Source organism: Sciurus vulgaris (assembly GCF_902686455.1).
Source record: "Sciurus vulgaris genome assembly, chromosome: 3".
In the NCBI taxonomy this organism is placed as follows: domain Eukaryota; kingdom Metazoa; phylum Chordata; class Mammalia; order Rodentia; family Sciuridae; genus Sciurus; species Sciurus vulgaris.
The window spans coordinates 53,746,693-53,759,890 of NC_136463.1; the positions used below are offsets into that span (position 1 = coordinate 53,746,693).

At 46.7% G+C, this 13,198-nt stretch overlaps 1 protein-coding gene across 1 annotated transcript; it reads left to right on the plus strand.

Annotated features, from left to right (window-relative positions):
• The first annotated feature begins 9,367 nt into the window (after positions 1-9,367).
• Positions 9,368-13,198, plus strand: VAMP2 (vesicle associated membrane protein 2). Its single transcript, XM_079133085.1, has 5 exons — positions 9,368-9,526; positions 10,043-10,163; positions 10,636-10,794; positions 10,873-10,924; positions 11,537-13,198. Coding segments are annotated over exons 1-5 (351 nt in total). The 5' UTR covers positions 9,368-9,524; the 3' UTR covers positions 11,554-13,198.

Below are 13,198 nucleotides of genomic sequence, written 5' to 3' on the forward strand. Positions count from 1 at the left end.
TCTCACTAAATTGCCCAGACTGGCCTCAAACTTGTAATCCTCCTTGCCTAAACTTCCTGAGTTTCCGGGACTACAGGTGTGTGCCACCATACCTGGCAAACCAGTCTTTTGCTGGAACTTTTGGGAAAGAGAAACCTGGACTCTGAGAAGTAAAATCCTGCTGTAAAATAAAATGATTAAGCCAGTGTGGTACTGTAGCATGATTAGTTAGGCCAATGAAACACACGGAGAGTGTGATAGATAGATAGACAGGAGCAATAACTTCTAATGTTCCATAGTGCAGTAGAGTAATTGTGGTTAACAACAATGCGCTGACTTTCAAAACAGCTACTAGAGAGGATTTGGAATGTTCCTAACACAAAGACAGTAGAAATAGCTAAAGCAATAGATATGCCAGTCACACTGATCTGGTTATTATACATTGTAAATGTATCATAATGTCACACTAGATTCCATAAGTATGTATAATTACTATTTGTCAATTAAAAATATGCTTTTTAAAAAAGGAAGGGCCAGATATGTTGGTGCATGCCTGTAATCCCAACATCTTGGGAGGCTGAGGCAGGAGGATTGCAAGTTTGAGGCCAGCCTCAGCAACTTAGCAAGGCCCTAAGCAACTTAGACCCTGTTCCTTTTTTTTTTTTTTTTTTAACTTTTATTTATTTATTTATTTTCATTAACTTTTTTTTTGACAGTGATAATTTTTTGAAATTCTTCTCATACATGTATAATAGGATAATAATGTCTGTTTCACAATCTACGGTTCTTCCCCTCCCTACCTGCCCCACCCCTCCCCATACTCCCCTCTGTACAATCCAAAGTTCCTTCATTCTTCCCTACCCACCCCCTACTATGGATCAGCATCCACTTATCAGAGAAAACATTCAACCTTTGGTTTTTTGGGATTGGCTTATTTCACACAGCATGATACTAGAGAGACCCTGTTTCAAAATAAAAAAAAAGAAAAGGACTGGGGATGTTGCTCAGTGGTTAAGTGCCCCTGGGTTTGATCACTGATACCAAAACAATAAATAAATAAAAAAGGAAGGAAATTCTGTTATGTGCTACAGTAAGGGTTAACCTTGACGATATTATGCTATGTGAAATAAGCCAGTCACAAAAAGATGAATACTGTATGATTCCACTACCATGCAGTATCTAGAGTAGTCAAATTCATAGGATCAGAATGGTGAGTGGTGGTTCCAAGGGTTGGGGGAGATCATAGGGAGTTTTTCAATGGAAAGAGTTTCAGTTTTGCAAGATGAAAACAGTTCTGGAGATTAACAAGAATATAAATATACTTATTACTGAGCTGTACACTTAAAAATGGTTGATGTATATTTTATGCATTTATAATTTAAAATATAGATCATTGAAAAATAAGCTAATGGGGAAAGAAGGATTAGTCAATGAAAGTAATTAGAACAACTGAATAGCCATCTGGGGAATAATATGGATCAATACCTTGCACCAGTATTATCTATAGATCAAAGTTTGCAGTATGAAAAATAAAAACCAAGTCAGGCACAGTGGTGCATGCCGTAATCCCAGTGACTCTGCAGGCTGAGGCAAGAGGGTCACAATTTATAAAGGCCCTAAGCAGCTTAGCAAGACCCTGTCCCAAAATAAAAAGGAAGGGCTGGGGATATAGCTCAGTGGATAAGTGCCCCTGGGTTCAATCCCCAAATATCACAATAAATAAATAAATAAATAAATAAAATTAAAAAGTGAATGGTACTCAGAGAAACCTTGGGATTTTTTATTTTTTTATTTTGGATAATTTTAGACCTACAAAGAAGTTGCAAAACTACTGCAACATATAACTTCTTTACCCAGTTTCCCAAATGTTAACATCTTTCATAACTGATTTAGTGATGGAAATCAGGAAATTTGCCTTGATACCATACTATTAAATAATCTACAAATTTTATTTGGGTTTTACTGGTTCTCTCTCTCTCTCTCTCTCTCTCTCTCTCTCTCTCTCTCTCTCTCTCTCTCTCTCTCTCTCTCTCTCTCTTCTTTTCCTGGTTCTGGTTCTAATCCAGGATCTCATTTCACATTAAATTTTTCCAATCTGAGACTGTTCCTAGTCTTGTGCGTGTGTGTGTGTGTGTGTGTGATCTTGAACATACTTGAAGAAAAATGGTCAGTTATTTCCCCTTCTCCTTCAGAGACTGTTCCTCCATTTGGATTTCTTCAGTGCCTTCTCATGAATATACTGAGATTATGCATTTGGATTTGTCCAGTGCTTTCTTATGAGTGAAATGGGGTGCTGCATTTTTGGCAAAAATATACAGAAGTAATGTGCCCTCCAAGAGAATTTTTAAAAATAAATTTGGGGTGGGGAAGATATTCATAAATATAACAAAACACAGAATCCATTAAAGAAAATACTAATACATTTAAAAGTATATTTAAAATGTGGGAGCCTCGTATAGCAGTGCATGCCTTTAATTCCAGTGACTGGGGGCCTGAAGCAGGAGGATCCCAAGTTTGAGGCCTGCCTTAGCAAATTAGTGAGTTCTGAAGCAGCTTGGTGAGACCCTGGCTCAAAAAGTTAAAATAGAGCTGGGGAGGTAGCTCAGTTGGTAGAGTGCTTGCCTCGTGTGCACAAAGCCCTGGGGTCGATCCCCAGCACCACGAGCGCAAAAAATCAAAATAAATAAATAGGGACTGGGGATGTGGCTCAGTAGGTTAAGTGACCCTAGGTTCAATCCCCAGTACCAAATTAATTAATTAACTGCAGGGCAGTGGGTGTATCTTAATGATAGAGTATGTACTTAGCATGCATAAGACCCTGGGTTCAATTTCTCAGACTGGGAAAAAAAGGGGGGGTGGGGGGGTGGGGGGGTGGGAAGAAACTGTAGGGAAAAACCTGAACAATCCAATAAAAATGTACAAAATTTTCTACAGACATTTCACAGATAAGAAAATACAGCTGGGCGCAGTGGCAAATTCCTGTAATCCCAGCAACTGGGAAGACTGAGGCTAGAGGTTTGAGAATTCATAGCCAGCCTCAGCAACAGCAAGGTGCTAAGCAATTCAGTGAGACCCTGTATCTAAATAAAATACAAAATAAGGCTGAGAGTGTGGCTCAGTGGTCTAGTGCTCCTGAGTTTAATCCCTGGTACCCTCCCCCCAAAAAAGAAAATACAAAGAACTGTCAGACATGAAAATGTGCCTAACATTCATCATCTAAGAAATGCAAATCATGTTTAACTTAGCATATATGCAATGACCTAAAAGTTTCACAGGTAAACAGGCCTCACCTGTTTGTTGGAGGTACTAAAAATTGGTAACACATTCATAGAGAGCAATTTGGCAAAGTCCATCAAAATCAAATTAATCAAAATTACTAACACCCATACCTTTTAACCTAGGATTTTCATGTCTAGGAATTAACCCAACATTTGCACAGGGATGAAATGGGAATGTATAGATTATCCTCTGCAGCTTCACTTGTGTTGGCAAAAGGTTGGAAACATCCTAAATGACTGTCTACAGAAAATTTGTTAAATTAGGACACATCCCTGTCATGGAACACTATGTAGCCAGAAACTAATATTGTGCACTGCGATGGAAAACTCTCCAAGGTTTATTAGGTGCTAAAAGCAAGGTTCAGCTGGGAATGAGGGCTGCCTGGGCAATTTAGCCAGATTCTGTCTCAAAATTAAATGTTAGCTGGACATGGTGGCTCACACCTGTAATCCCAGTGGCTCAGGAAGCTGAGGCAGGAGGGTCACAAGTTCCAGGCCAGCCTCAACAATTTAGTGAGAGCCTGTCTCAAAATAAAAAATTAAGCTGGGTATGGTGGTGCAGGCTTGTAACCCCAATAGCTCAGGAAGCTGAAGCAGGAGGATCGCAAGTTCAAAGCCAGCCTCAGCAATTTAACTGTAAGCAACTTAGTGAGACCTGTCTCAAAATAAAAAATTAAAAGGGTTGGGGATGTATCACAGTGGTAAAGTGCCCCTGGGTTCAATCCCTGGTACAAAAAAACAAAACAAAACAAAACAGAACAACAAGAACAAAAAACCCAAAAATCAAATGTTAAAGGGACTGGGGATGTAGCTACATGCTACAGTGGTAGACCATTTGCCTAGCATGTCTGAAGCTCTAGGTAAGAGCAAGGTGCAAGGAGTCTGCTTACATTAGTATAAAAAAGTGGGAACTAGCAGGGCGAGATAGTGCATGCCTATAATCCTAGCAGCTAGAGAGGCTGAGACAGGAAGATAGAGAGTTCAAAGTCAGCCTCAGCAAAAAGTGAGGCGCTAAACAACTCAGTGAGACCCTGTCACTAAATAAAATACAAAATAGGGCTTGGGATGTGGCTCAGTGGTCAAGTGCCCCTGAGTTTAATCCCTGGAACCAAAATAAATAAATAAATAAAAGGTGGAAACTATAAATATGATTGTATATATGAAGAATATTTTTGGTTGGGCACAGTGGTGCACACCTGCAATCCTAGTGACTTGAGAGACTAAGGCAGGAGGATCACAAACTCAAGGCCAGCCTCAGCAAATAGAGACCCTGTCTTAAACAAAACAAAACAAAACCACCACCACCACCACCAACAACAACAACAATGAAATGTCTGGAAGGAGTCACAAACAACTGAGAGAACTAGTTGTTTTGAGGAAGAAGATGGGATGGCGGGGATACAGGAAAAGACTTCCTCTGTTTTGAACTATTTGATAGTTTTTTTTTTGTTGTTGTTGTTGTTGTTTTTTTTTTTTTTTTTTGGTGCCAGGGATAGAACCCAGGGCCTCCAAAATGTTAAGCACTCTACCACTGAGCCCTAGCCCTAGCCTCTGTGTGTTATTTTGTATCAGGGATTGAACCACTCAGGGGCGATTAATTTTTTTTTTTTTTTTTTTAATTTTGGGACAGGGTCTCACTAAATTGTTTAGGACCTTGCTAAATTGTGAGGCTGGCTTCCAATATGGAATCCTCCTGTCTCAGGCTTTCTGAGTCATTGGGATTACAGGCATGTGCTTCCATGCTAGACTTATTTAGAGCTTTTTCATTTTTGTTTTGCTGTGCTGGGAATTGAACCCAAGATTTCACAAATGCTAGGTAATTCCTCTACCACTGAGCTACATACCCAACCTTTTTTATTTTTTATTTTGAGACAGTATCTCACTGTATTGCTTAGGACCTCGGTATATTGCTGAGGCTGGCCTGGAACTTGTGATCTTCTTGCCTCAGCCTCCTATAACGGGGATTACTCACTGAGACCATCCTTTACCATCCTTCAGTATTCATTTGCCTGCCTTGTTCCTGGCATTTATTTGATACTTGTGCAGGGAAACCCACACAGATTAACAAAATACCACTATATGTGTGTATGTTATGCTTTAATACAAAATTTTGTAGAAGAAATACCATTCTCGAGGAAACAAGTAGATTAACAAAATTAAAAAACAAAAAATTCAAAGGCTCCATCAAGGCACATCTCTAAGCTTAGTTTTCTCCAAATATAAAGTTAAGATTACACCTATCTCACCTTACAGTGCACGGTTCATACCTAAAACCCCAGTTGATTCTGAAGGCTGAGGTGGGAGTTTTGAAGTTTCAGGCCAGCCTCAGCAATTTAATGAGATCCTGTCTCAGAAAATACAAAAAGGGACTAGGGATGTAACTCTGATAAAGTGCCCCTGGATTCAATCCCTAGTAAGTACCAAAATAAACAAGCAAGGATCAACAGAAATTGATCAACATCCAAAATGAAAGAGAATCCTCCCATATATTAAAAAATAATAAAAACAAATTGAAGGAATTTGGAAACATCAGAGATAATAAATAGTACAAGAAAGCAAACAACTATAACTGGCTGGGTAACCTGGTACACACCTATAGTCTCAAAGTACTTGCTGAGGCAGGAGTATCACCTTGAGCCCAGGAGTTCAAGACCAGCCTGGGCAACAGAGCAGTACATTGTCTCAAATAAAAACAAACAAAAAAGCATACGTATAATTGGAAAATTAAAACAAACAAACAAACCTAAGCTTCAAATCAATGTGTATAGTCTGTTAGCATTTGTATTTATAAAAAGAGGAGCCTCTGTCTGTAATCGCAGCAACTCAGGAGGCTGAGGCAGGAAGATGGGAAGTTCAAGGTCAGCCTCCAGCATCAGCAATTTAGATAGGCCCTTAAAATAAAAAATAGAAACCCTGGGGATGTAGCTCAGTGGTGAAAGGCCCCTAGGTTTAATCCTCAGTACAAAAAAAAAAAAAAAAAAAAAAAAAAAAAAAGAATAGATTAAAACAAAGAAACAGGGGAAAAGAAGTATCTAGGTTTATACTCTACAACAACTATCCCCTAAGAATTTACAAATCCGGAGATAGCAGCCATTTAGTGTGGGCCTGGGATGGCTCAGACCTTCTGACGGTTCACTTCCTTCTTTGTAGATTTTGAATTTTTCAGTATGATTGAGTTACCTATTCAAAAATCTGATATTGAAAATTTTAAATATAATTATCATCAGAGAGAAGATATTGCATTCTGGATTGAGAAAAATAGGTAAAGAACAAAAAGCTTTTTTTTTTTCCTTCTCAAAACAAGGACATCCAAAATCTTCTAGAAGGTAAAACAAAAAGATGAGATGTGGGTGGCCAAAGGGACTTCAGTGTTATGCTTAATGTCACATCTGTGTGATGAAAAACGAATTGACTCTGCGTTCCATCCCCAGTACTAGGGATGGGGGGGCGGGCGGTGGGCAGGTAGAATTGAGCGCTCCTGGCAATTCACAGAAAAGCATCTGACACAGGAGGCCTTTGGAGCTTGACAAGGCGTCCCCAAGAAACCATCAGGACCAGAGGATTTCAACAGCTGATTTTGGAGGGTCTCGCCTCCCAGTCTGGTCCCAAGCACAATTCATCTGTTCCTAATTAGAAGACCTTTTCTCTACAAGCTGCGTGGAGGGACGCAAGAGGTCCCTGAAATTAATTACTAGTTCGGTCAGATTTGACTCCCGAGGATGGAGAAGTTTATGAGTCGCTGTGGGAATAGCCCAGCCCCCTTCCACCTTCCACCTAAACTTCTAAACCAGCTTGAAGAGGGGAAAAAAAAACAATAAAAGGACAGGCTTTACTAAAATGTGGTCTATGTAGCCCACATCCGAATCCCAGGAAGGCATTCCTTAGAAATGAACGTTGGGCCCCGCCCACATCCTTAGAATGATCCTCAAGGGCGGGGCCTAGAAATTCAGCCTCCAATCCCCGGAGCAAGTAAACGTGGAAACCACCATGTTATGCAAATACTTTACATTTTTATAGTTCGACTCTCTCTCTTGTGGCTCTCCATTCTACCTTCTTGCAGAAACCATTCTCTTACTCATTTCCAGGTGAACGCGTTCATCCTCCCCCACTCCTCCCCCCTCCACCACTGATCTAAATTTGGAGTTTCTTGGCACCACAGCCTAGATGGGGTGTGTTGGGGAGGGGTTATGCAGTGAGTCCTCACTCTGAGATCAGTTCTCCTGGGTCTCCCATCTCCATGGTTCACCTGTGTCCTTCTTTCTACTCTGCTGTTGCCGCCCCCAGGATCTACTGGCAGAAGCAGTAGACTAGCTTTCCAAGCCACACCCGACGGTCTCTCCCCAAATTTATGTGGGCCTCAGTATCTTCCACATCACCCCATTTCCATGAGCCAGTATTCAACATTTTAGCTGGCCCTGCACTAAGTTCTCCCCAGCTAGTGCAGAATGTTAGGCAGGGTGGAGGGCTCTGTCTGTCTGTACTTACCTCCTTCAAACCTCCCTGTTTAATACCCACACACTGAAACTTTTGAACTTGAAAGTCTGGAATTTGGCTTCTTTGTTCTCTGACTAAAAAGAAAAGTGGTTTTAGGGAGAAAAGCAACTTGATCTGAGACCCCATGGAAGCTGCTCCCTTCTTCCTTTCACTTAGGCTGAGCCAGCCCAAAACTGTGCCAGTGCAAAAGGACTACCGACATGGCTAGAAGGCGGAGGAAGCTGAGAGCATCTGAGTTGGCTGAGTCTGGGCACCCAGCATGCACACTCCCTGCTCACCCACCTCCCCCAGACAGCTGGGAAATGACACCTCTGGTGACAGAGCCAGTCCCTGGGCTTCTGCTGGGAGGGGGTGGGGCACTGCAGTGGAGGAAGATCACACATTCTGAAGCTCTGGAAAGCCTGGGTGGGGGAGGGAAGAAGTCTGCCCCTGTTTGGCTCAGATATCAAGGCCACCAATCTTCCTCCCCCAGCTTCCGGGGATGTAGTAAGCACCCCCACCCCCCACCCCAGGGCCATTAGGCCTCCTCTAAAATGCCTCCTTTGCCCTTGAGGTTTGTTTGACACCCCCCTCTCCACCCCCACCCCCCTCCCCCACCACCACCAGAGAGGTAACTCACTGGTTCCATCTTTGAGAAGCTGGATGGGAGTGTGTACAGCTGCTGGGTCAGTTTAGAGGACCTAAAAGAAGGCTGGTCAGAGATGGACCAGGGCCAAGATAATCTCTTCCCCTGTTACCCAGCTCAAACCACTGAACAAAGTTGGTATCTACACATGTCATTGCTCCAAAGAGAGGACGGAAACTGTCCAAGGCTACGCCTGTCACACAAATCCCCATGTAAAGTAGGATCTATAATCTGAGTATTGCAGGTGCTGCCCTTGCTGACCCCAGTCTGGGAAAGAACTAGGTGTTGGCTAGCCTGCACTCACCATGTGAAGCAGCCCCACGGGGCAGCCTCTGCCATCCTCTCTGGGGTCTTTAGCTTGCCATACCTCAGTCAGACTTGCTCCAGTTTTGCATACCGAATACCCTGGGTCTGAACTTCAACTGTGAGAATCCGTAGCTTTCACGGTCAGTAAGCCTTCCTAGGACTTGGTTGGGGATAAGGATTTAGTTCATACCCCTCTACTAGTGGCTGGGTATCCCAGACATCCCTTGAGACAACTACTTGCCCTGTGATGGGGTGGGATCAACTCCCACCATGGGCCTCTACCCCAGCAGCAGGTCCCAGCTATACATATTGCCCGGCCACCTGCACTGGCCCCCTATTTCCCATCCCCAGTCCATACCAGTGCTTGAAGTTGGTGGCCAGGTGTTGGGAGACTTTGGGCTGTGTAGGTGCAGAATGGTTTATTGACTTCACGGATGAGGGAGGAAGTAGTTTAGGGGTGAGTGGGACCCGGCTGTGGTATGCCATAAGAGATAGGTGGCAGAGGGCTTGGGAGCGATTGAACTAGCTGTGGTTAGACAGGGTATGGCGGTGGGGTTGGGAGAGCCGCAGCAGTCACCTGGAGGTCTCGCGGCTGCCAAAGCAGGTGCGGGAGCCTCAGCAACACACGACCCCCGCCCGCCGCACCCCGCCCCGCCCCCGTGGCCCGCTCCCGACGTGTCGTCTGCCGAGCCCCGCCCCCGCCCGCAGTGCCCGGATGCGGGTGACGTGCGGCCGCCATCTTCCCGTCCCGGGCAGCCAGCGCCAGTCCCAGCCAGTGCGAGCCGCTGCCGCCGCTGCCGCCATCACTGCCGCAGCCAAGTCCTCCGCCCGCTGCCCCCGCCATGTGAGTCGGTTGCTCGCCACCCGCACTGCGCTGCCTGCGCCGGCCGCCGTCTTTGAGAACCGGCCGCGGGGGGTGCCGGGGTCCCATCCGCACCCTCCGCACCCGGGGCCCGGCTGGCTCCGTGACTGCGCGCGGGCCACCGGGGAGCCGAACGTCCCCGGCAAGCCCGCGCGGGCGATGGCCGCGGGACACAGCCGATCCCGCGTCCTCCCGCCCTGCCCCACCCCTTGTCACCGAGGCCTGCAGTCATTTCTGGTGGACCGCGGACTGTGACCCTGAGGTCGCCCTCATGTGACAGGCGGGGAAACTGAGGGCTGGAAGGGGGAGGAGGGGCTCGTTCAAGGTCACACAGTTCTTCCGCGGCAAGGCGGGATAGAGACCGGTTATCCCATCGGGTAGCCATCCTTCGGAAAAGGAGGACTGGAGGGATGACCGATGGACAGGTGGATGGGCGGAGCCCTGGCCGCGGTGCTGGCGGCTTCAGGCCCTGGGTCTTAATCCGTTCCTACTTCTCAGGTCGGCTACTGCTGCCACCGCACCCCCTGCGGCCCCAGCTGGGGAGGGTGGTCCCCCTGCGCCCCCTCCAAACCTCACTAGTAACAGGAGACTGCAGCAGACCCAGGCCCAGGTGGATGAGGTGAGTGTGGGGGACGAGTGTCAAAGACAGTGGGTGAGACTGTAGGATTGGCAAATAGTTGTGGAGGACCAATCTTGGGTTGAGAGCGATGACAGTCCAGGCCTGTGGGTTTTGAGTCAAAGCCATGCCTTGCCCCATCCCTGTCTCCCTGTCAGCACACACTGGGAAGGGCGCTAGCCTGGGGTGTGCCTGCCTGGGCAGGTGTGCTCTGATGATGGATAGCCTGCCTGAGGCTCCATAGATAGAGGGTGTTGCTTTGACGTCTGAGATGTCTGACTACCAGCACACCCCTGATGTATGCTCCTTGCATGTCCCCAGGTGTGCTAGGCATGTTCTGTGTGTGTCCTTGGCATGTTAGCCTGGCAGCATCCGGGTGCATGTTCCCTGTGTGGCACAATGGGCACATGTTGGAGGAGTGCCCTCGTTCAGGTGGGACTTGGCCCACTCCCTGCCTCGTGGACTCCTCCCCCAGGTGGTGGACATCATGAGGGTGAATGTGGACAAGGTCCTGGAGCGGGACCAGAAGCTATCGGAACTGGATGACCGTGCAGATGCACTCCAGGCAGGGGCCTCCCAGTTTGAAACAAGTGCAGCCAAGCTCAAGCGCAAATACTGGTGGAAAAACCTCAAGGTAAGTGGGGGCAGGTAGGAGGAATGGGTAAATGGGGGTATCATGGTTTCTCTTACTGACACCCCTTCTCATTCCCAGATGATGATAATCTTGGGAGTGATTTGCGCTATCATCCTCATCATCATCATCGGTGAGTGGGGCAGGAGTGGCCAGGGCCCTTTATCTTGAGAGATTTCCCCTGTGGATTCTGGGTTTTGAAGGTCATTAGCTTAGTTTTGATTTTTCAACAAAAGACATATATAGCGACTAATGGCAGTTCTGATTCATCTACAGCTGAAAACCTTTGTGTTGTTTAGTCTTCGCTTTGCCTGGTTCTGGGCAATTTCTGTTACGATTTTGAAAATAGGGTCCCCAGTGCTCTACTGAGGACCCTTTGAACCTAAGAACCCAGTCTAGCAACTCTAGAATTGGGGAGGAGGATACAGGAAAGGCCCAGGGACTTGAGAGATGACCAGGAAGCCAGCTACCCCACTATTTGATAGCTTGTAGTCTCAGAGACCCACAGAATTAGGGGTCTGTGACTCTTAAGACCATGCCATGGAGTTAAAGGGACTTTGGAATCTACCTGTCCAGAGATTTTGCTTTATATATGGAGACACTGAGGCCAAGAGAGGGGAAGGGACACCAGCAGCTGGGGAGTGGAGTGGGGAGGATTGGAACAGGGCCAGGCCTGACACACTGCTTTCTTTCTCTTTCTCTCTCCCCTCTCCCTCCTCCTCCTCCTCTTACCCTCTCTTCACAGTTTACTTCAGCACTTAAATCCCTGAGGAGTCTGCCCTGCCTAGAGAAGGGCCTCTCCCCTACCCCCAGCCATTCCTCCACCTCTCAGCCATATCTTTCAGCCCCCTTCCCCTGGATCCGTGTGTGTGTGTGTGTGTCCGTGTGTGTGCCCTCCTGTAAATAGCCAGCTGTTATTTATACATATATAATATTATATATATTTGGTCTGTTTGTAGTTTTATTACTAGAAGATTTTTCCAGTTGTCCTTAACACCCCTTCCTGAGGTTCCCATCTCCTTTCTCTTCCTCTTCCCTCTCTTCCTGAATATTCCCAAGTCCCTTCATTTGCATCTGCTATGCAATATTCCCTCTCTCCTTCTCCTTCCCTTGAATTTAACTGACCCTCCCTCTACCAGTCCCCCATATAACACCCCCCAAAACAAAAAGGCACCTGTCCAGTCCTCCCTAGGTGCATCTTTGTACCCTTGGGAGGCTCTGAGACTGACCCCACTGGGTCCTAAGAATCCCAAGGTCTTCTGGGAGCTTCCAGCATGTTACTTAGCATATCATTTGCATACTGACATCTCTTGGTTTCCTTCTTTTTTGTTCCATTATTCTCTTCTCAACCTGTGTTTCCTTTTTTACTGAGGAGTTAGTCCCCATTGGTCCTCGTATCACACTTTCATTTGCACGACATTACATGCAGGTGGTGGGGAGCCTAGGCTTTTGGGGAACCAGGCTGCCCTGGCCCCCCAAATGGCCCCCTCCTAGCCCCTCTAGTCCAGTTTGCCTTCCCTACCCCAATTTTCCAAACCTCTTGTACCCTCCTCTCCCTCCCCCCAGCTGGTGTGTAAGTGTCTTGGAGTTCAGTGTGTTATGATGGACCAATAATTCTGCCACTTGGGGTCTCTCCCTACATTCCTGCTCCCCAATTTTCATGTGGGGCACGCAACTGACATTCCCATGGAGTCTCCCTCCCTCGCATCTGCCTGATCTGCCTCCTCCTCCACCAGGAGAGTTGGGGGTTGGCAACAATCTGATCTCTTTTGGGAGGAGTGGCTACTAGTGTCTGGGGGGGTCATCACTGCCTTGGGGAGGAGTGGGGCAGGGCAGAGAATCCCCCCAATTCCTGCCTGAAATCTCTGGCCTCACATCTGCTGGAGGTTGGACTGAAAACCTTCCTCCCCAATTTGGGGGGTGTTGCCCCCATCACTGCCCAGCTCCTCTGACTGCCCCCCTGTATTCAGGGTGGGGGTATTAGTCACTGCCAATGTGTGTATGGGACTTGCTGGATGATGGGGAATCCTTACCCTTCTCTGGGGCTACTGAGCCTCAGAAAGAGGGAGCGATCCCCTCATTGGGTGAAGTGATAGAGGATGGGTCTAATGTCTTTTTAAATGGCACAATTTTAGGGGTCTGAGGGTGCAGTCCCTTAGCCTGCCACTGGAGGGGGCCCCCAAACTTTCTCCCCATCCCCCCTCCAGGTTTTCTGTGTGGGGGGAGCAGGGAGATCTAAACTGTGGTGTGAAAGGGTAGGAGAGATGCTGGGGGTGGGGGTGCTGTGTTCTAGACCCCCCATATTATCCCAGTGTCCCCTGCCTTCCCTCTTCCCCCACTCCATACCCCCAATTCTGTGGCGCATCCAGATTGTGAAAATGTACAATAAATGTGTAATGAGTAACCA

What these genes read in the sequence shown, in the direction of transcription:
- VAMP2 (XM_079133085.1), top strand. An exon ending in CCCAGGCCCAGGTGGATGAG is followed by an intron (nt 10,164 to 10,635) that starts GTGAGTGTGGGG and finishes CTCCTCCCCCAG; the next exon opens with GTGGTGGACATCATGAGGGT. An exon ending in ACTGGTGGAAAAACCTCAAG is followed by an intron (nt 10,795 to 10,872) that starts GTAAGTGGGGGC and finishes TCTCATTCCCAG; the next exon opens with ATGATGATAATCTTGGGAGT.